A 24,551-nucleotide genomic window follows, 5' to 3' on the forward strand; every position below is an offset into this window, starting at 1 on the left:
GGAGCTTAACTCTCCACCTCTTAAGTGTGGGCTGTACAAGGTAACTTCTTTCCCAAGAGTACAGCATGGAAAGGGGGGGGGGGAAGTAATTCCACAGTGGAGAAACCTGACAAACACACTGCCTCAGCCAGGTGACCAAGGTTAACACCAACAGTGAGAAATCATGTTGATTATATGTACCTTTGGTATGATGTGATGACAATGGCACTGTACCTCTGTGATCTTTCTCCCCCAGACCCACAAGCCCAGGTCTAATCATGAGAGCAACATCGGACAAATCCCAACTGAGGGGATACAAAATACCTGACCAGTACTCCTCAAAACTGCTAAGGTCATCAAAAACAAGGGAAGTCTGAAAAACCGTCACAGCCAAGAGGGGCCTAAGGAGATATGACAACTAAATGTAATACGGTATCTTGGGTGGGATCCTGGAACAGAAGGACATTAGGTAAAAACTAAGGAAATGTGAATAAGGTATGGACTTTACTCAGTAACAAAGTATCGATATTGATTTATTAATTGTAACAAATGTATCATGCTAATATAAGATATTAACAGTTGGGAAAAATGGTTGTGGATTATTTGGAAACTCTTCACAATTTTTCTGTAAATCTAAAACTATTCTGAAATAAAAAGTTCATTTAAAAATTAATTAGATCAGACTAACCTCAATATTAAACAATCTTACTTAATACAACTCTAGCCAAGTACCTCTTGTGGTCTTTCATCAAATCCTGATAGACAAAAAGGAGCGCCATGGACCAGACATAAGGAAATAGGTGAATTTGATGAAACAACCATAATCAAACGGCATTGGCTAAAAGACTGAAGGGCAAGCAAGAAGATTTCTATAAGTATCCCATAGGGTAGGTTTTTGGATATGACCTTTTTAATGGTTATTATCGAGAACCTGGATGCCGGGCTTCCCTGGTGGCACAGTCGTTAAGAATCCACCCACCAATGCAGGGGACACAGGTTTGAGCCCTGGCCCAGGAAGATCCCACATGCCATGGAGCAACTAAGCCCGTGAATCACAACTACTGAGCCTGCACTCTAGAGCCCACGTGCCACAACTACTGAAGCCCGCGCTCCACAATGAGAGAAGCCACTGCAACGAGAAGCCCGTGCACCGCAACGAAGAGACAACGCAGCCAAAAATAAAAATAAATAAAATAAATAAATTAAAAAAAAAAAAGAACGTGGATGCCAACAGAGTGTATCCTAATAAGATCTGCTTAAACAGGGAAGGACAAAAATCTTGAATTAACAAAATCAAGATTTTAAATGATACTGACAAGTTGCAGAGGCAGCATGGATCTAACACAGTGAAATTAAAAAGAAAAAAAAAGACTACTTTGTGTGCCAAAACACAACATATAAAAATGTAAATAATTTAAGAGTAGTTTTCTTTTTTCTTAATTTTTGTGATTTTAGTAACCTCGCTGAGTTGTGAGAATAAGGCCACCCAAAAAGGTAACGTCATCTTAAGTAACACTAAGATGAAGGGGATGAGAGTACCAATGACTTCAGAGCCTGCCAGATAGCATTTGGGGTACACATAAGTTTTGAGAATTACACATGAATAAGAACAACAAACAAAATGCACTAAAAGGTCAGGAATCATGACTGTAGATTTAAAATAATGCCACACCAGGACGGCTTTCAGTCTTTAGAATAAAAGAAGACTAAGTGTAGACATGATGACGATCCTTAAGCATCTCAATTGCTATGGCACGAAAGAGGGATTTGTACTTTGTTAGGTATGGCTTTAGGGGTAGCACTACATCCAAAGGATGGCAACTCTAAGAATGTAGTTTTTCACAATTTACACAATGAAGATTATCTAATAGCAGGCTATGAATGGACTGAATTACACAGTTACCATTCTCTAGAAGTCTTCAAGCAAAGGCCCATTTATTTATAAGTGATGTTTTAGAAGGGAGTTAAAATTGGGTAAAAAATAAATGGGCATTCAGTGCCTTTCCAATTCTGAGATGATAACTAAAGAAAAGCAAAAGTAATATGTAAGCCTAAAGATCCTGTGATATTCAATGGACATCTACTTGAATTATGCTGATTTAGTTATTAGAGTTATCTTATTCTAGGATACTAAAACCTTAAGGTGAAACCAGCATTTTTAATTTAGTCCCACACACCCTCAGTCCCTAAATCAAAGAGCATTTCTTGGTTTATCTGGGCTTTAGTAGTTCTAAAATTAGTCAATAAAAATTAATTATTTAAAACAAGATTAAGTAGATCATCTACTGTTCAAATAGTACATCAAACCTTCAAAGGCTTTGCTATAAACAAACTAATGAGCACAGCTTATTATGGTGTTCTGATTACTGTCTGAGCTCTAGCTCTTCTCATCAAACTTGCTATAGGCTAGTGTAGGTTAAACCAAGGGGCTGGATATATCATATAAAAAGCTAAAAGTTCCACATGCTGTAGAAGCATCCAATTTGAAAATATAAATAAATTAGTATGTATGTGTAAAATGTTAATTCCTTCAAGTTTTTCAAAGGAGGAAATAAACATACACTTCTAGTCTATGTGATTACCCACAGAATAACTCCCACCAAAGAAGTATTCTAAATAATGGAGAACCAAGTAAAGATTACGGCTGCAGAGTCTCTCAGTCATGTAACATCTCTCTGGTTGCTTCACGAGTTGTAATGAAATCTGGCTACCTACAATCCATCTGTTATTGTAGAAACTCCTTTTGCCTGCACAGTCCAAATTATTCCAGTAGCTATGCCATGTGAAGACCATGGAATAAAGCAGCACAGAGACAGGCAAAGACATTTGTTAACAGAAACAATGTTAGGCACATTTAAACAAATAAGGAAACTGAGCACATATTCTTTTAAGGTAAATGTTAAATCTCTGCTAAGGTAAAGGTTCCATTTTCCTGCGTTAGCATAATGTGTGAGTTTGGCAAAGACAGTCTTCAGAAACCAACAACAGAAAAAAGGATTTAATTATTTAAGCTAGGTGCAATTTTATTTTATTAGGCTGGGTGCAACATGGCATAATATAAAAAGGAGAGAAGCTGGGGACCTCACTTCAATTCCTGGCTCTGCCTCACATCACTGACAATGTGATGTAGAAAAGAACTAATCTTTCTGAGCCTCCATTTTCTCACCTGTAAAATAGGGACAATAAAGATCCCACTTTTTCTCCAGGATCATTGTGAAGGCTAAATGAAAGCAGGTACATAAAAGCACATTTCAAACTGTAAGGAACTATACAATGTAATCTGATATTATTATTAATATATCATATGTCCAATATTTCCAAAGCTGAGAAGACTAAAAAGTATAATTTGGTTACAGGAATAAAAACATGGTGGTGGTAATATATTGCGAATAAAAAACTAATATGACAAAGGCAAAACAACTCCAAGATTCTCAACTTTTAAATGTTGTTGTTGTTCTTCCTATTTTAAATAATGAGGGTCTGAGAACAATGTAGCTAATCTGTGGATATACACAAAGGAAGGGAGGTAATAAAAATAAACTTTTGGTGAAAACTAAGAAACAGATAACACTGCTAAAACTATCCAGAAATGGGGAGAAATGTTAAGAGGGGAGTCAGGTAGGAACAACCAGCTTGAAGAGAAGTTTCCAGATTAGCTGAGAAGCCTTTTGGTAAATATCTAAGTACCAGAAGAGTTAACAAATAATGAACTCCTTTCTCAGAGCCTTCAGAAATTGCTATCACATAGCAAAATACCTAGAGTTTGCCATCAGTTAACAAGAAAACATCAATAAACAATGGAAGAAGCTTATTTACTTCTCTAGTTAAATACCTTGGGAAAACTTGGGGTAGAATCTGGGCACTTTCCTAAATAATCTCAAGAAAAGTACCAATGACAATAATTGTGCTCTTCTTCGTAGCACATACAATTTTTGAATTCTGAACATTAAGTGTTATACATATTAGTGATTTAGCCATCTAATTCTGATAGGCTACCTGCCAGTTTGAGTTTGACTGGGATCTTTGTTGCCTAAGCTCATACAATAATAACAAAGCAGGATAAAGTAAGTCTGAGAAAAAAAGCTGTTTGAGAAAGAGTACTAATCTCAGAGACAGAAGATTTGAGAGTTCCCGCATTAATTTCTTATTCTGAGGAAAATCATTTCACTACCCTGTTTCTGCTTCTCCATCTGTCAAATAAGTTAGTTATCAAATATAAGCTAGATTGCCACCTGTCAGGATGTTACAGAGGGAATTCCTCTGATCAAATAATGTTGAGAAAAAAACTGTTACTCTAAGATTATATAATCCTATAAACACATCTTCCCCCAATTAAAAAAAGGTGAAGGGCCTCAAGCACCTCATATAAAATTTAATTAAATGGTCCTTCTTGGAACATCTTGAGATGAATTATATCAAAACAATTTTAAGTACTTATTTCTAGTCTAATGATTCTTTTTTTTCTCTCTGCTCTCTAGAAAATTTACCTTTATCCTTATCCAATGGTTCCTGGGAAAGAATAGTGCACAGTACCGGGTTTTTCCACACCCCAGTCTCTTGAGCTAGAGTAGCTAAAAAATGCAATTCACAGCTGCCATTCTCCATCAGCTTTTCATGAGCTACCTATAAATATTAAATAAACATCCAAAGAATTACAACAGATTTTCAAAAGCAAGCTTATCAGGCTTTAAATATAATACTAAACTTTTGAAAAATAAGACTTTTATCTTAAAATTTTCATGTCACATTACAAAGTGCTGAATCCTTTACTTCTGATTTTTAAAGATGAATCTCAAGGACAAGAATTATAAATTTTAAATAAATAAAATGTATTTCTAGAAATAAGTTCATATTATTTTTTCCCCAAAATCTAAACCGAGAGCAAAGTTATTTCTCAAGGAAGCTATTAGAGTATCCACAGCATGAAAGACCTTACACGTTTTATATCCTCTGTGTTAGTAAAAAAATTTCCAAAAAAACTTCTATCATTAATAAATGACAAATCTGCATCAAGGGCTAAGTCACAACTTATATACACATATTTCAATAAAAGGGACTTATGAAAAGAAAACAACTAAATGTATGATTTTTCATTTATTCATGACATAGCCTTACAATATCCTATTAAAGCTGACACTGAACCTTGCTTACTTGTTGTTTGCAAGTGTTCATGCAATTAGCATATTCTTCAGGTCACAAAAGACCAATAGTTTTAACTCAATTCAGAAAATGTTTATTGAGAATTTCTATGGGCAAAGTACCAAGGAAGAGAGCAACTAGTCCCTGCGTTTATGGGGCGTATTATCCTCTAGTGGAGTAAAGAGATGCTTAAAAACAGTTAAAACACAGGCAAAATAAAACAAATGCTGTTAAGCAGGTATAAAATAAGCCCAAGGAAGCTCTGAAATGAAAGCAAAGTGTCATGGAAACTCTTAAAGCTGCACGCTGTGTTTGTATAAAAAGTTTATTCCTCAAAACCATAAAAATCTCACTGAACAGTTCAAGTGCTTTAAGAAATTTTCTTTGAGCAACTGCTGAGAGCTCCATACTGGGATTTAAAGAGTTATTTCCTCCTCATTAAACCATAAGAAAAAGTATCAAGTAGTGCTATTGTTTCAAAAAAGGAAGTTGAAAAGGCTTACCTTATGTTGACAAACAAAATTAATATGAGGAATTCAGTATTATATTTGTATATAAACTATTTATATAATTAATTCTGTGGTAGAGTGTATCTGAGTGCCAAACAATCAAAAAAAGTTCTGAGATAATCATTTACCTAAAAATAACCACTTGCTGGGGAAAAAAACCTGAGACAAAAGTTACTGATATGCTGAAGTACAAATTGCATGATCAAAAAGTTAGCTGCAATGTGACAAACACAACAAGACACTTTCAACAGTTATTAAGTATCTACCTACTATGTAAAACTCTATGTTGAATCCTTTGGAATAAAGGTATGAATCCTATCTTCAAGAATTTTGCACTTGATGTGATTTTAATATTAAAATAGGAAAGTTGATTTCTCTAACTATAGTTTATTTCACATGCTTCTAAAATTTGAGACTAATCCTCTTTTAATATCTCTTCTATGGAAAAACATAAGGCCAAAAGATATTTTAAGAACTCTGGCTACAGGAAGAGAGAGACAACTAAACTTTTTGAGACTAGTTGGCAGGAACATTCTTCTTAACTAACCAATTAATCAAACTTTACTTGAAGCTATAAAATATCCAGCACAATCTAGTGCTTAGCAAAATTTAACATTCTTGAAATTCTGCAAAACAACTAAGTGCTAAACTATGTAGTACTTTTATAAGTAGAATAACAGCCCTAAGTAACAGAGATAAGCATGTATTTTCAGATATAGGAGAAAAAGTATGGACTACGGAGTAAAGAATCTTGGTTCAAATAACTACTCTGATATTAGCTATACAAGTTTGGGCAGATAAATATTTTAGAGTTGAGCCTCAGTTTCCTCACCTTTAAAATGGGAAAAATATACCTACCCCCACAAAGTTTTCATAAGGATTAAATGAGATATGTTAAATTCTTATAAAGCATATTGCAATTTTCAACAATTAGTTAAACTGTTTCTAAATACAAATGAGGGCATTTTCTTTTGTGTTCCCTTACTGCTCTGGCAAAGTTCTAATTATCTGATCTTAAAGAACAGTGCAATATTCAACCAATCTACTTAAATGTATATATTCATTTAGCAAACATCTACTGAGCACTGACTATATGCAAGACATTAATGTTAATAAGAACAGCAATTAATGTTTGTCATTACTTAGATCATTTAAAGTTTAACCAAGTAATTTATTAAGAATAAAGAAAATTGCCATAAAATATACCTATATTAAATCTAGTAAGTAAATATTCTCACCTGCACCAGTGTCTGAAATTGTTCCCACTGTTTATCAGATAACTCAACAGGCAGACACAGTAAAAGGTCAACACAGCTTCTAAAAAACAAAAGGTTGGTAAGGATACAAATAATTACTAAAATTCGAAGTAAAATAAGATGAATAATTCTAATATCATCAGTAGACTGTCCATAACTAATCTATTTAAAATTAAACTATCATAAGATTTGAGATACAGAGTTAAAAACAAAAAAGCTAAATCTAATTTTTTATTTACTCAAAGGTCTACTCACAATGCCAAGCGTTCCAGAACCAATGCTACATTTTCACATTCAGAGGTAAGATAAGGTCGGGCTTTAACATAACTTTGGATAGCCACTGTGTATACCTCCAATAAAGGTAAAGGATCTTCTGAAGTTTTCCATTTCTCTGCATATTCAAGGAGTGTCTGTTTGGAAGGGATAATAAAAAGTATTCAACGTAAATAAAAATACATATTGATTACTCAACTGTTTTTCCTTCCTAAGAAATTTTGAGAAATAACTTTTATTTATAAAAACAAAAAGCAGTTTACACTGATTAAAATATTGAAAGTAATAAAGCCGTAATCTTACTTCCAGCAGCTCTTTGTAGGAGACAAGATTAGTGTTAATTCATCCAACAATAGCATCTTTTCATGAAGTTTGGTTTTAAATAGTGAAAGCATTATCTCCTCTCTTTCCAAGTCAAAATCCACCCTTTCACCCACAAATTTCTAAGATTTAAAAGTTATTTTAAAAAGAAGACACCTGGGCAAGTAATACTTGGCCAGGCATGCAGTGAAGAATTTCAAATATTTATGTGTTCTATTTTTCATGCAAGGAACATAAAATTCAACACCTAACAAATAAATTAACCACATATGGTCAGAAAAGACATGAAATGTTTTCAGTTAATAAAAAATAGTATATAGTATATTACTGGTTTTTAGGATGAGTTATCACTAAAAATATCTAAAGATGTTCAACACACATAAAATCACTATTAAAGATATTAAAGAATGATTATAAGAATGATTTTTGTAATAATCATTACAAAGAATGATTGATTATTTTTGTAATAAAGTGCTTGGTTTTTTGGGGGGTTTTTATTTTTGTAATAATCATTACAAAGAAAGAATGATTATTTTTGTAATAAAGTGCTTGGTTTTTTGGGGGTTTTTTATTTTATTTATTTTCATTTTTGGCTGCGTTGGGTCTTTGTTGCTGCGCGCAGACTTTCTCTAGTTGCGGCAAGCAGGGGCTACTCTTTGTTGCTGTGTGTGGGCTTCCCACTGTGGTGGCTTCTCTTGTTGCCGAGCACAGGTTCTATGTGTGCGGGCTTCAGTAGCTGTGGAGTGCAGGCTTCAGTAGTTGTGGTGCGAGGGCTCAGTAGTTGTGGCTCATGAGCTCTAGAGTACAGGCTCAGTAGTTGTGGCGCACGGGCTTAGTTGCTCCGCGGCATGTGGGGTCTTCCTGGACCAGGGCTCGAACCCGTATCCCCTGCATTGGCAGATGGATTCTTAACCACTGCGCCACCAGGGAAGTCCGAAAAAGTTTTTAAAGTTACCTTTAATTATAATCAAAGATGAGTTCTTTTGGGTATAACAGAGTCTGAATTGATGAGAAAAATAATTGACAAGTCACAGAATGTGAGAACCATAAAGCACCTTAAAAATGATATACTTTCACCTCATTTTATAGATGGGGAAAGAGGAAGAGAAAGCAGATTCTGGTGAAAAGCAGACCTTTTAGGTGGCTTTTTAACAGTCTGGGAATAATGTAACTAGGGAAAGGGTAGAGGAAAAGGATCACAGCAGATTTAATAAAAGATGGTAGGAAAAAGAAAACTAATAGCATGCTCATACTGATTACATATAGGAGAATAAGTTTAAAAGTTGGGTTAAATATCTATTTTTATAAAGGTATGAGTTGATATTCATAACCAGTAAGTGTACTGATAGTAGAGCTTCCCTTGTTTCTCAAAACACTAAGATTAGTAGAAGCATTGTGAAACTGGAAGCATTCCCAACATGACTAGTTCATAAATTATGCTTTCTTCAACTAAAAAAGTTACTTATTTATATCTACTACCTTAATCTATACAAAGGCTTTCAGGCAGGAATTCCAGAACAATCAGACTCATATTTTTTACACAGAATCAGAACAGACCTTCAAGATCACTTAATTCTGTTTTACGAAGTCCAGTGACCTGCAATTCGAATATTAACTGAATTGGCAATCAGCAAAGCCAGGCAGCCTCCTCACTCTCTGTGAAACATTCTGTCCACTACAAACTGTTTGTGGTTATGTCACAACTATAAATCTGTAGATTACTTTATTACTTCAATTATTCCTCATAACTCTATGAGGTTATGTACTATTTATCTAGTTTGCCAGCCATAGTAGAATTAAATAACTTGACCTCTTTATTGGTTAAGCTTATTTCAGCTGAAAGTAAGAAAATCCAACTCAAAGCAGCAGAAACAATAATAAAGGTTTCCCACATAATAAGAGATTAAGAGGAAGAGCAAGTTCTGGGATTGGTTAGTTTAGCGGCTCAACAACGTCTTCAAGGACCACCTCTGCTTTCACTCTGCCGTCCTCAGGTGGTGCCCCACCCAGTCCCTAGGTCTCAGCAATAACCAGAAGAAAAGATGAGACCACCACTTCATGTGCATCTTTTCAAGCAACAAAGAAACCCTTCCCAGAAACCATAAACCCAATTTCTATCAGTAAATTTTTCCTCAGGTCCCAACAGCCAGAATTTCATCAGACACCTACGTCAAAAATCACACAGCCATAAAGGAACTCCATGGTTGCCCACTCTCCAAGGTTTCTCCGAAGCACAAAGCCATGCTGAAGAAGGAAAATGTGTGAATAAAATCAGGGTTCTATTAGGAAGGTGGGGGAGGGGCCTAAGCCTCACACTTTGGTTGCCTCTCCAATGGTTTTTACTCCCACATGTGATCAAGAATGAGCAAGTCCACATGTGTATGTGGTGTTTTTATATTTAAATACACATACACAAATGACCAAAAATAAAAGTTGTGATCTGGTTTGCAGAGGGATATGCGAGGGGTATAGAGGATAAGAGATAGGAAAAGAAATCTGTAAGTCTTCCTACGAGGCACCAGATTGCTTCCATTAATGAGTAAACTGTAAATTAAGTATAGTAAGAGAAGTTAAAACTGTGTTCTATAAAGAATGATTAATGGAACTAAGGACGGGATGCTTAATCTGGGCAATAAATAACATTTACTGAATATTTACTATATGCTAGGCACTGTTCTGCAAGCTTTACAATACCTATTAGCAATTAGATAAATTACAGTAATATGCTTATATTAAAATGGACAAAGGCATAAAATAGTTAAAGAAACAAATAAGCCCCAAGAGCACAGAACTAGAAGCATAGAGGAGATTCAAACCTTAACAGTCTGATTTCAGAGCCTGAGTTCTTAAATACTATGCTCTAAATTTCTAGAGAAATAAAACTTTGATTCACAGCCAAATTAACAAATCTGAAGACCTGTCACATAAAACAAGAGTTAGTCTTACTCTATGTGCTCTCACAGGACAAACCAGCACCACTAAGTTAAAGTTTTAAGGAGATAAATTTCTGCTTCCTATGAGACTGACGATCAAACAATTACAGTTAACCAAAAATTGAACAGGTTGGGCTTCCCTGGTGGCGCAGTGGTTGAGAGTCCACCTGCCGATGCAAGGGACACGGGTTCGTGCCCCGGTCTGGGAAGATCCCACGTGCCACGGAGTGGCTAGGCCCGTGAGCCATGGCCGCTGAGCCTGCGCGTCCGGAGCCTGTGCTCTGCAACGGGAGAGGCCACAACAGTAAGAGGCCCACGTACAGCAAAAAAAAAAAAAAAAAAAATTGAACAGGTTGGTCTCCATCACTGAAGTTACTCAAGCAGGAGCAAAACAGCTCTGAGTTCAGAATGCAGTAAAGCAGTCCTATTTGGGAGACACATTCCATCACAACAGAAGAGACTACACTAGTGGGGCTCAGAGAGGTTTTGATTGGTGGGCATATTGTTTAAAAATTATTTTAATTAGTTTCTAACACTTAAAAATCATAAGTTTACATAGAACTTGGATTTCTGACTTTTTTTTTTTTTTCATTTGGAAACCTTGGGTCCATATTCCGGCACTGAAATAACTGGCAGGAGCTGAGGCATGGGCTCTCTGCTTGCTGGAAGCCTTACCCAGCTGCCTCCCTCTTTAAGGGACCTACTGTCTTCCTGCAAGTTATTTGTCGTCACCACCTTTCCTATAGCGTGTATTAGGATCAGAGGAAGAAATACAAGCAAAAGAAAGGTTAAAGGATCATATTCCAGCAGGATCTCTAAAACTAAGTGTTTCTCAACCTCTTTTTCATTTTCATCCGCTCCTAAGGAAACTTCTGACTTTTTTCCCTAACTGTCCCCCAACCGCAATGAAATTTTAATACCACAGATGTACTGTCTGTTTATGGGTCACAAGCTATTGTAATATCTAAGATTCTTTTTGCTCCTTAAGAACCAATTTTCACCCCCTTGGGAACAAAAATGCACATTTAATATTCTGGCTGTTAAGTTGATTTCTCATTATCTACATCAGCAGAGACTAGGACATATATACTCTAGGGAGGAAGACAGTATAGATTAACTTCCAGAAGCTTCCTTTAGTTCCTCTAAGGATTATTAGGAGAGAAAAACGAAAGAAGAATAAAAGGGGAATAAAACCACAGGGGTGTTAAATTTAATAAGCAAGAGGATTAAATTACATTATTGTCCTACATAAAGGTAAGAATGGAGTGTTGGATATGTTTATACTCTTACACTCATGGTCCAATTCCAATTTATAGCTATGATTCTCTAGAGTGGAAGTTCTCAAAAGTTTTGATCTCATGACCCTTTCTTAAAAATTACTGAGAATCCCAAAGCATTTGTTTATGGGGATTATAACTACTGATTTTCACCATGTGAGAATTAGAAATGAAAACTGAGATATTTAATTATATACTTACAAATGGATTTAAAATAACAACAAACCCATCACGTTACTATAAATAGGGTATTTTTAATGAAAAAAATTGTTTTCAAAAAAATTAGTGAGAAGAGTGGCATTTCTTACATTTTTCAAATCTCTTCAATGTTTGGCTTAATACAAAAGAGCAGGATTCTCATATCCCTGCATTTAATCTGCTGCAATATCACAGATCATGTAACCTCCAGAAAAACTCCACTGTACAGGACTGAAAGAAGGCAAATAACAGAGTTTTGACTTTTATGTACCCACTGAGCCTTTGGTGAGTGATACTCTTATAATTTCAAAGTTACTAAAATTTATTTTAAGGTTTTGCGTGAAAATGGTGGATTGGACACATATATTTCGCACCTTGTTCTCTCCAAACCTCACTAAACCAACAGTAATTTTTTTTTTAAACTGGCATAAACCCACAAGGACTAAGAAAATAGGAACAGAGGAAAGAGAAACAAAATTTTAAACACTGGAAAGCATACGGAAGATGGGCACTCTATGAAAAATAACTCCAAAGTAGTCTTTAGGTAAAGACCTAATTCTGAAGAATCATGGAAGGGCTCAAGAACTGGGAGCACCAGGTGCCTCTGGAAATGGGGGCAAAGGTGAGACTGAGAATGAGAGGATTGGCTGAAAGTCTATTTAAGCAGTTGGCCTCTCTGATTTCTGCATCCCTCTCCACAGCTAGGTGACCAAAGCTAGGCACTACTCCTCTCTATCCCCAGCAGTTTATTCTGGAGAGAAGTATAGAAAAAAAGGTGTCTGCACAGAGATAAGGGGAGCATTAAGTCAGCTTTACATACTGACTATAGAGACAGCTCCCTTCTCATGTCCTTTTCCCTCCAAAATTGCCAGAACCTCCTTAGCTGAGTCCTTCTCAGGAAATTCAAGAGAAAAGACCCAAAGATTCTGACACCAGGCCTTCCCCCATGAAAAGGAAACAGCTAGGTCCCCCTACAGTGAAAACCACAACAAATCCCACTCATGGGCCTGGAGCTCTCAATCCATTTTTCAGTGGTAAACCTTTAAATATGGACAGCCAAGGACCACGCAGGAGGTTGAAACACATTAGTTAAAAAAAAAGAAAAGAAACTTGGAGCAAGCAGAGACTATACAAGGAGAAGACAAAATTCCAAGAAACTATCATTAATATTCTAGTGTGTGCAGTCAGAATGGCCATCATCAAAAAATCTAGAAACAATAAATGCTGGAGAGGGTGTGGAGAAAAGGGAACACTCCTGCACTGTTGGTGGGAATATGAAGCGGTACAGCCACTATGGAGAACAGTATGGAGGTTCCTTAAAAAACTACAAACAGAACTACCATACGACCCAGCAATCCCACTACTGGGCATATACCCTGAGAAAACCACAATTCAAAAAAAGTCATGTACCACAATGTTCGTTGCAGCTCTATTTACAATAGCCAGGACATGGAAACAACCTAAATGCCCATCATCAGATGAATGGATAAAGAAGATGTGGCACATATATACAATGGAATATTACTCAGCCATAAAAAGAAACGAAATTGAGCTATTTGTAATGAGGTGGATAGACCTAGAGTCTGTCATACAGAGTGAAGTAAGTCAGAAAGAGAAAGACAAATATCATATGCTAACACATATATATGGAATTTAAGGGAAAAAAATGTCATGAAGAACCTAGGGGTAAGACAAGAATAAAGACACAGACCTACTGGAGAACGGACTTGAGGATATGGGCAGGGGGAAGGGTGAGCTGTGACAAAGCAAGAGAGGCATGGACATATATACACTACCAAACGTAAGGTAGATAGCTAGTGGGAAGCAGCCGCATAGCACAGGGAGATCAGCTCCGTGCTTTGTGACCGCCTGGAGGGGTGGGATAGGGAGGGTGGGAGGGAGGGGGACGCAAGAGGGAAGAGATATGGGAACATATGTATATGTATAACTGATTCACTTTGTTATAAAGCAGAAACTAACACACCATTGTAAAGCAATTATACCCCAATAAAGATGTTAAAAAAAATTTTTTTAAATATTCTAGGGGGTGTGTGTGTGTGAGAGAGAGTCTATTAGACCTATGAATAGAAACACCATATCATAAAGGAATATTTATTTTAAAACAATTCAAATTAAAAATGTAATAGCAGAAATAAAAACCTCAATTAAAGAGCTGGAAGATAAACTGAGGAAATTTCCCCAGAAAGTAGAGTAAAAGGGAAGGAAAGAAAAGATAAGAAACTTTGGAGAATAGTGCTAGAGGTCTCATAATCAACAAGAGGAATTCCAGGAAGTTAGAGAAATGGAAGGGAACAAATCAAAGAACTAATTCAAGTTAATTTCCTAGAATCTAAGGACACGAATTTTAGAATTGAAAGACCCACTAAGTGCCCAACTCAATTACTCAAACTAGACCTATACCAAGGTACTATTTCATAAAATTTCAGAGCTCAAGGACAAAGAGAAGACCAAAACAAGCTTGGAGGGGGACCAGTGAGCAGACTTCTCAACAGCAACACTGGAGCCAAAGGAAAATGAAGCACTGCATTAAAAACTGAGGGGCGATTATTTCCATCCAATTATCATAAGTATTAAGACAGAAGAGTCATTTTCAGACATGCAAATTCTCAAAAATTTCAACTTCTAGGCATATTTTTTCAGGATGCTACTGAAGAGGGAATTTCACCAAAATGAGGGAATAAACCAGGGAAGGAGTGAAAATGATATCTAGGAAAAAGGGAATCTAACACCAGAGACAGGAAATGAAGAAAGATCCCAAGAAGACAGCTGTGCAATGGGCCTGAAAAATAACTACAGCATATCAGATGGCTCTAGGACAAATTTATTCAAGATGAAATTGACAAGACTACCTAATGTGCCTGAATAAGTTTAGAGGAGATTTATACAACTGAGGGAGAGTTTGGATTGAATTAGTGACATATACATAGAATATTCAGCTAAGGAAATAAAATAATTTAAGTACATTAACCTGCCCTCAACAATTAGAGAATGCACATTCTTTAAAAACACAAAACATTTACAAAAACTAGGTCACATAGTCACAAAAAATAACAAAGAATTAATATCATACATTTCACATTCTTTGAACATGATGCAATAAAGTCAGAAATTATTAACAAAATACCCTTACAAAGAAAAGTACAAATTTGAAAATTTTTAAGCGTATTTTAAAAAATTTTTTATTTTATATTGGAATATAGTTGATTAACAATGTGTTAGTTTCAGGTGTACAGCAAAGTGATTCAGTTATACATATACATGCACCTATTCTTTTTCAAATTCTTTTCCCATTTAGGTTATTACAGAATATTGAGCAGAGTTCCCTGTGCATACAGTAGGTCCTTGTTGGTTATCTATTTTAAATATAGTAGTGTGGGACTTCCCTGGTGGCACAGTGGTTAAGAATCCACCTGCCAACGCAGGGGACACGGATTTGATCCCTGGTCCAGGAAGATCCCACATGCCGTGGAGCAACTAAGCCCATGAGCCACAACTACTGAGCCCGCGTGCCACAACTACTGAAGCCCGTGTGCCTAGAACCCGTGCTCCGCAACAAAGACAAGTCACCGCAATGACAAGCCCACACACCAAAACGAAGAGTAGTCCCCACTTGCTGCAACTAGAGAAAGCATGCATGCAGCAACAAAGACCCAATGCAGCCGAAAGTAAATAAATAAATAAATATACATACATACAATAGTGTGTACATGTCAATCCCAAACTCCCAATCTATCCCTCTCCCCCCTTAAGTCTATTTCTAAATCACGGGTGGAAGAAATCATAATAGAAATCGGAGAATACTTAGACTTGAACTATAGCAAAAGCACATCAAAATTTGTAGGATGCAGCTAGAACAAGCTTAAGAGGGAAATTTATAGATGCAAATGTTTATACTGTAAGTTACGCTATAGCTTTAAAAAACATGCAAATATGTTGCAACACAGTATGAGCAAAACATTAATTTCCCATTTGCCTATGTGTGATTTTTCTGGTGAGAAACATTAGGTGAAAGCAGAAAACTATACCCAGCTGAACCAAGCTTGCAGGAAAACACAAAATGCACACACCTCAAAAACATGTATCACCTTCATCAGTTCACCAGGCGTGTGATGAGCCACACCCATCCACACATGGTTTTACAACTTGCTGTCCAATTTCAGAGAACTCTCCTTCCACCACCTCACAATAACTCACAAACTGCATCCCTTCTGACACCCACTCCTACAAACAAAGTACAGGTCTTTTCCAAGGTAAAGCACCACATTTATCTGAAGTTATGTACGTTTTAACCACTAAAGGGGTATAAAATTGTACTACAGTTTTTATAAGGTTCTGTGTGTGACACTGATGAAGTTTTCGAGTGTTGTGCCTCTAACCCCATTTTCCCCATAAGCCTTGTGATTTTTGTTGTGCAATCTTGCATAGCAAGGTTTTTTGCTAGGGATACTTATGCTGTGATAAAGCAAAATTGGCTGCATTAGAAAAAGACAAAATGAAAAAGTCATAGAGAATATTACTGGGACAAACAGAGAAATCTGAACATATATTGTAATTAGATAATATTATTGTGTCAATGTTAAAATTTCCTGTGTGATGACTGTATTTTTGGACTTAAGAGATAAATACAAGTCCAATTTTTGGACTTACACAATGTCATGATGCCTAGCTCTGAAGGATTCAGGGAGAAAAGGAGAATTAAAGCATGAGACAAAGCAAATATAGCAAAATGTTAACACCGGTGAATCTTGTAAAAGGTATATGAGTATTCAGTGTACTATTCTTGTACTTTTTCTATAATAAAAAGTTTGGAAGAGCAAAATATTGGGGATGGCAAGTGTGGTAGACTGAATTCCTCACTCCTCCTTGTATCCACGCCGTTTTTCACATGACTCTGGAATACTTCTCATAGTGGTAGAGAATATTTTCCTACCCCATGTGACTTGTTTTGACCAAAAGAACGTGTCAGAAGTGATGGTAGGTCATCTATAAGTTTAAGAATCTTGCTCCTTCGTATGCTTCTACCATCAAAAGGAGAAGATATGTCCAGATTAGCCTGCTGTTCCCAGGAAGATGAGAAGATGCCACCCCTGTTGCTCTAGTTGAGGCCACCCTATACCAGGCAACATCCAGCCAACCTTAAACCTGTATGACTCCAACCAAGACCAGCAGATTGCCTAGCCAACCATGCCCTGACTTCAGATGAATGAGCAATACATACTTACTATTAGATGTCACTAGGGTTTTGCGGTTGTTACACACAATTTTGTGAAAACAGCTGAGTTAAGTAGCTAACTTAAGTTAGACAAAGAGAATAAATTCAAAGTTTAAAAATTTTAAAGTAGTAAAAACAAGAGCAGATATATTTATATATGAAATAGAAAATGAAGATACAACAGAGGATCAACAAAACCAAACACTGGTCATTTGAAAGACTTAAAAAAAAAAAACAAACAACCTTTGGCAAAAATAATCAAAAAAAAAAAGAGAGAAGGCACAAATAAATAGAATTAGGAATGAGAAACGGACCAAAACTACAGAAGCAATACATATTTTTTAAAAATCTTAAGATATACACTGAATAACCTTATTCCTTATTTGAAATAGCTTTAAAATCTTTTTTTAACTATTTACTTGTTTTTTAATGAAACAGCTTAAAAATCTGAATGAAATGGGTAGAAGTTATTAAAACTATCTCAAGAACAGAAAAAGTCCTTTACCCACTAAAGAAACTGAATCCAATTAAAAAAAAAAAAAGAATCTAGTTGGTTTTCTACAGGAAAATCCAGCAAACGATCTTTTAGGAAACAGACTATTATAGAAACTTTTGGAAGAAAGGAAGAGAAAAAGGGAGGGAGGGAAAGTTCCCCCAATTCATTGTTTGAGGCTATTATAAACTTAAAAACTGGGTAAATGTGATACGAGACAGGAAAAATCACAGGCCAACCTCACTTAATAAACAGATTTTAAAATCCCCAGTATTACCAAACCAAATCCTGCAATAAACTTTAAAAAATTTTTAAAAATATTTTGAAACAATCACAAAGTTACAGAACGTTGGAAATACAGTATAGAGAAAATTTTTTCCTGAACCATTTGGGAGTTAGTTGCCAACCTGGTGCTCTACTGCCTTCAAATATTTTAATGTGTATTTCCTACAAACAAGGACCTCCTGCGTGGTCAGAGAGTATGACCACGAGAATCAAGAAAAAACTACTGGGCTTCCCTGGTGGCGCAGTGGTTGAGAGTCCGCCTGCCGATGCAGGGGACACGGGTTCGTGCCCCGGGCCAGGAAGATCCCACATGCCGCGGAGCGGCTGGGCCCGTGAGCCATGGCCACTGAGCCTGCGCGTCCGGAGCCTGTGCTCTGCAACGGGAGAGGCCACAACAGTGAGAGGCCCACGTACCGCAAAAAAAAAAAAAAAGAAAAAAAAAAGAAAAAGCTACTGGTACATACGCTACTACCATTTAATCCTCAGACACCACTCAAGTGTGCCGATTATCCCAATGATGTGTTTCACAGAAAAGGATACAGTTCAGAACCATGCCTTGCATTTAGTTGTGATGTCCCTTCAGTCTCTAAGTCCTAAGCGAAACTTTAAAGACTCATTTAGGACCCTTACACTACCAAAGATTACAGGCCAGTTATTTTGTAGCATAACCCTCAATTTGGGTTTGGTGTTTTCTCATTATTATATCCATGTTATGCATTTTGGCAGAAGCAATGATGATTTCTGCTCACTGTATGCTATCAAGCAGTACGTGATTTCAATTTGTACCATTATGGATGATGTTCATTTTGATCACTTGATTAAGTTAGGGCCTGCCCTCCTCACTCCGCTTGGGCCCAGCATGCCGGAACCGGCTGTCTCTCCAGGTAGTTCCCCCTTCTCCCTCTGCTTCGGCGCTGACATCCTCTGCCAGGCTGCCCCTCTGTGGAAATGCCCCCCTTCTGAAGCCCCACACCAGGCTGCTCTCCCCTCCCCCACCCCATGGGCAACCTACTCATCTCACTTGGGCTCTAAATCCCCACATGCAGCCACCCCTGCCAATTCCCTACAGAGCCCTCCTCACCCTAACTGGGCTCTGACTCCTGCACCACAGAGCTGCTACTCATCCAACCTGGGCTTCGACACTCACTCTGGGCCTATGCAACACCCCTGCTCCCACCACAGACACCTACTTTGTCCCGTCTACATAAGGAATCAAGGACTCAATTATTCAGAAAGGGAAGAGGAAGGGCTGCAATGTATTTTTTTAAATGTATTTCGGACCCAGAAGGATTTATCTTGGCAATATGAAGATAGTAAACAGATGTCTCTAATTTTAAACTAATTTATCATAGTAATAGATTTAAAGGGGAAGCTGTATGATTACCTTAATAATTACCAAAAAAAGGACACGATCAAAATACAAACCCATTCAACGTAAAGAGGAAAAAAAAAAACCTTTTTGCAACAATGAATAGAAGGAAAGCTCCTTAACTTGACGAAATGTATTCAGTAAAACCCACGGCAAACCTCATACTTAATGGTGAAAGGTTAAAAGCATTTCCCTTTAAAGTCAGAAACAAAACAAAAATGTCTGCTATCACTGCTTCTACTCAACACTGTAGGCCTAATCAGCACAATGAGAAAAAGAAATGAACACAATAAAGGCTGCAAAGGAAAAATAAAAACGTCATTACTGCAGAAAATGCATACGTAAGTCCAAGAGAATTCAAATTAGTTGCAGGATATAATCAGGATATAAATCAATTCTATTCACAAGCAAGCAGAAAATATAACTGTTAAAAAGATACCACTCACAATAACTAAACCCATGAGGTACCTAAGAATAAATCTAACGAAATATATATAAAATCTTCAGAAAAGAAGATTTTTTTTAAAGACATAAAAGAAGGCCTGTATAAATGGAGGTACTGCATTCATGGATGTTAGAAGACAAATTTTTTAAATGGCAATATGACCCAAATTTGATATATAAAGTCAAAGCAATGCCAAAGAAATTCCCCATAAGGATTTTTCATATAACCTGACAAGCTGACTCTAAAATTCACGCAAAAAGCCAAACCAATTTTGAAAGAGCCAGGTGGGAGTATCTGCCCTAATCAGATAGCAAGACTTAAAGAGATGGAAATTAAAAGAGCATGATATTGGTACAGGCATAGATGACAGAAAAGAATTAGAGAGAGCTTTAAAACAAAGCTAAGTATATATGGGAACTTGGGTATATAACAGATGTGCCGTTAGTAATTAGTGAGAAAAGTACAGACCATTTCATAAATAATGCTTAAACAACCAGTTCTTCAGGAGAAAAAAACTACAGCTATTCCCAGCATACAACAAAATTACATTCCATATGGATTAAATACCTAAATATCTAAATGTGAAAAGCAATACTTGAAAACTTTAAGAACACAAGAGGAGAAGATCTCAAGATCTTGAGAATATTTCAAGGGACAATGAAGGATTTCTTAAACAAGACAAAACACACAACCATAAAGGAAGACACTGACAACCAAAGCTACATTAGAACTTAATATTTGGTTCACCAAAACCCCACATTAAAACCAAACGAAAAGCTACAAACTGGGAAGAAGTATCTGCAACCCATATTCCCAGGAATACATATTAACATGTCCATAATAAAAGTTTCCTCTGACTAGAATTGGTGAAGGAGGTTATTCCCAACTACCAAGCTAGTCAGAAGCCTGACTCAGCATCTCAGGTTTGAGCTTGTCCCTTACTGTACTTTCTTCTGGGGCTGCTGCTTTTGTATCATCTTTCTCCTGAACAGTAAGAATTCAATGAGTCTCTCTCACTTGTGATGAAATCCAATATTATTTCATAATCTTATTTCCACATTATTCCAGATACTTTGTTTCCCCATACCTTAGTCTATTGTCCTTGGCAAATGGCCCACTGTTGTAGTTATTTCAGTGGCACTTTAACATTTTCAAAGAAAATCAATTATGAATTTGACATAATTCACACTCCCATACCTTCATTCTAGGATGTGAAGTAATCATTCAGAAACTGAGCTTCTGACAGCTTAAAATCCTAAATAATCTCCAATATGGATGCTGTAATTCTCCAGAATTTCTCAGAATCCAAGGCCTACTTTCCTTGCAGCATTTTGGTGGCATGAACATCATGAGCCCAACATTTCCTATTCCCTACCTTGACGTGGTGTGGCCCATTAATTCCTCTAGTTCTTATAATATATCCTTTCCTATAAACAAGTTTTACAAAAGCAACCAAATGAGTTCCTTAGTGTAGAGCAGGGGTCCCCAACCCCCGGGTACCCCTGGTACCAGTCTGTGGTCTGTTAGGAACTGGACCACAGAGCAGGAGGTGAGCGGCAGGCGAGCAAGCGAAGGTTCATCTGCCGCTCCCCATTGCTCGCATTACCGCCTGAACCACCACCCAACCACCGTCCCCCCACTGCCCCCCCTCACCTCCCCATCCATGGAAAAACTGTCTTCCACGAAACCAGTCCCTGGTGCCAAAAAGGTTGGGGACCGCTTGTGTAGAGGGTCTCAATCTTGGACTAATATGAACATGTTTGACACTAACCTGTTCACAATGCCCACAGGTATTCCTAAGAAACCTGATGTAACAGAGATAAAAAGTAACAATGTCTAGTACACTGTAACCTAGAGAGGAAGTGTTTTTAGATCCCATCCATTGAACTAATTCTCATAACACTATATAACTGTTTCTGCATACAGGACACCCTAAAAATGACAATTTTGACTTCAGTTTAGTCTCCACAGTATTTCTAACTTTGTACGTATACTCCAAGAACCATGACAGCATGTGTCTGGTTGACCTGTACCTTTATATTGTGACTCCAAGAGTGAAGCAGTCATAGTGAAGGTAAACACATGGTTCAAGTCTAGAGTGATAATTTTATTCCAACATACAGCTGAATATCACATGGGAGGTCCAAAATCCTATAGAGGAAAACCTCCACAAAGACCGTAACCTTAATATCTCCAGGGACCCACAAGCACAGTATATATACATAATCATACTCAAAGAAGCACAGTCAAAATCCCAGAAATAGTAACAGCATGAGTCTCAATCTCAACCTGCTAGGGTTCAGCAGAAAAGGGTACCACAGTCTACTTGGTCTCTCTATCATGGGCCAACTGCCACATATATGATATTCCTACTGATATGGACTAAATATGTGTGTGCCCCTCAAAATTCATATGTTGAAATAATAACCCCGAGGTGATGGTATTAGAAGGTGGAGCCTTTGAGAAGTGATTAGGTCGTGAGGGCAGAATCCTCATAAATAGAATTAGTGCCCTTACAGAAGAGGTCCAAGAAAGCTCCCTTGCCTCTTCTATCATGTGAGACATGGTGAAAAGGTGCTGTCTATGAACCAGAAAGTGGGCTCTCAACAGACGAGATTCTGCTAGTGCCTTGATCTTGGACTTGCCAACCTCCAGAACTGTGAGAAATGAATTTCTGTTGTTTATAAACCATCCCGTTTATGTTATTTACGTTATAGCAGCTCAAACGAACAAATACACCTACTTTGGAATGTGAAATATGACAGCAGGAAGCCCAGCTTAAAAGGTGATCAATTCCCTTTGGTTCTATAATTTACAACTATCTTGGATGCTAATAAAATTCAACAGAAACTAGTTTTTCCTTGGTCACTTATATTATATCCACTGATCCACAAAAACTTTGATTAAAAGCAAATGAAAAAAAAAATTACTTCTTTTCCTAAGAAAAATGTTACTACATGCTGAACTATAAGGGGATGTGATCCATTCTCAACATAACAAATGGTATTGGGACAACTGGATATCCACATGCATAAAAATGAAATAAGACATTTACCTTACTTCACATGCAAAAATTAACTCAAAATGGACCATATTTAAATAAAGTGCTAAACCTATAAAACTTCTAGAAAAAAAACATAGGAAGAAATCTTAGTGACCCTGGGTTAGGGAAAGAGTTCTTAGATACAACACTACAAGTATGATCTATAAAAAGAAATTGGACTTCGTCAAAATTTAAAACTTTTGCACTTCATAAGACTTCACTTAGAAAATGAAAAAATACAAATCCAGTAAAGTTGCAAGATACAAAATCAACATAGGAAAATCAGTTGCATTTTTATACAATAACAACAAACTATAAGAGAACTGTAAGAGAAATTTAGAAACTATGAGAGAACAAACTATGTGTCTATAAGAGAACAAGCTGTAACAGGAATTAAGGAAACAGTTCCAGCTTTTAAGAAAAGCTTCAAAACCCGTAAAAACAAACAAACAAACAAAAAACACTGGAGTAAATTTAACCAAGGATGTGGAGAATTGTACACTGAAAACTATAATATTGAAAGAAACGGCAGAAATCACAAATGGAAAGATGTTTCATGTTCATGGATCAGAAAAATTATTATTGTTAAAATGTCCGTAACTACCAAAGCGATCTACAGATTCAATGCAATACCTATCAAAATTCCAATGACATTTTTCACAGAAATTAAAACAAAAATTTGTACAAAACCACAAAAGATCCCAGTAGCCAAAGTAATCTTGAGAAAAAACAAAGCTGGATTCCTGATTTCAAACTATATTACAAAGCTACAGTAATCAAAACAGTATAGTACTAGCATAAAAACCGACATATAGACTAACAGAACAGAACAGAGAACCCAGAAATGAATCCATGCGTACATAGTCAACTAATCTCTAACAAGGGTGCCAAGAACACACAGTGGGGAAAGATGGTCTCTTCAGTAAATGGTGTTGGGAAAACTGAATATCCACACACAAAAGAATGAAACTAAACTCCTATCTTAAACCACACATAAACATTAACTCAAAACAGATTGAAGACTTAAGTGTAAGAAGACTTGAAACTGTAAATCTCCTAGACGAAAACATAGGAAAAAGAGGAAAAAACCTCCTTGACACTGGTCTTGGCAATGATTTTTTGGCTATAATACCAAAAGCACAGACAAGAAAAGTAAAAATAGACAAGGAGGACTACATCAACCTGAAAAGCTTCTATACAGCAAAGGAAATAATTAACAAAATTAAAAGGCAGCCTATAAAATGGGAGAACACACTTGCAAACCATCTATCTAATAAGGGGTTAATATCTGAAATATATAAGGAACATAAAACAAGTCTATGGGAAAAAAAAATTTTTAAATGGGCGAAGAACCTGGATAGATATATTTCCAAAGACAACATACAAATGGCCAACAGGTACATGAAAAGGTGCTCACCATCACTAATCATCAGGGAAATACAAATCAAAACCATAACAATGTATCACCTCAGACCTCTTAGGATAGCTATTATCAAAGAGACCAAATAAGTGTTGGTGAGGGTGGGGAGAAAAGGGAACCTTTGTGCACTGTTAGGAGTGTAAAGTGTACAGCCATTACAGAAAACAGTATGGAGGATCCTCAAAAAATTAAAAATGGAATGTATGATTCAGCAACTCTACTTCTTGGACATATACCAAAAGGAAATGAAATCAGTATCTTGAAAAGATATCTGGACTCCCATGTTCATGCAGCATTTTTCACAACAGCCAAAATATCGAAACAGCCTAACTGACTATTAACAAATGAATGGATAATGAAAATGTTGTGTATATACAC

At 36.6% G+C, this 24,551-nt stretch overlaps 1 protein-coding gene across 1 annotated transcript in view; it reads right to left on the minus strand.

The window, feature by feature from the left end:
- The window catches only part of ZNF292 (zinc finger protein 292), an 85,415-nt gene that overhangs the window by 35,598 nt on the left and 25,266 nt on the right, over positions 1-24,551 (minus strand). The window contains exons 2-4 of the mRNA XM_082855306.1: positions 7,139-7,293; positions 6,866-6,944; positions 4,467-4,602 (exon numbers count right to left, since the gene is read on the minus strand). Coding sequence (XP_082711432.1) covers positions 4,467-4,602; positions 6,866-6,944; positions 7,139-7,293 — 370 coding nt within the window. The remainder of the gene's footprint in view (positions 1-4,466; positions 4,603-6,865; positions 6,945-7,138; positions 7,294-24,551) is intronic.

The sequence above is a fragment of the Leucopleurus acutus genome, assembly GCF_964270905.1.
Source record: "Leucopleurus acutus genome assembly, chromosome: 15".
Classification (NCBI taxonomy): Eukaryota; Metazoa; Chordata; class Mammalia; order Artiodactyla; family Delphinidae; genus Leucopleurus; species Leucopleurus acutus.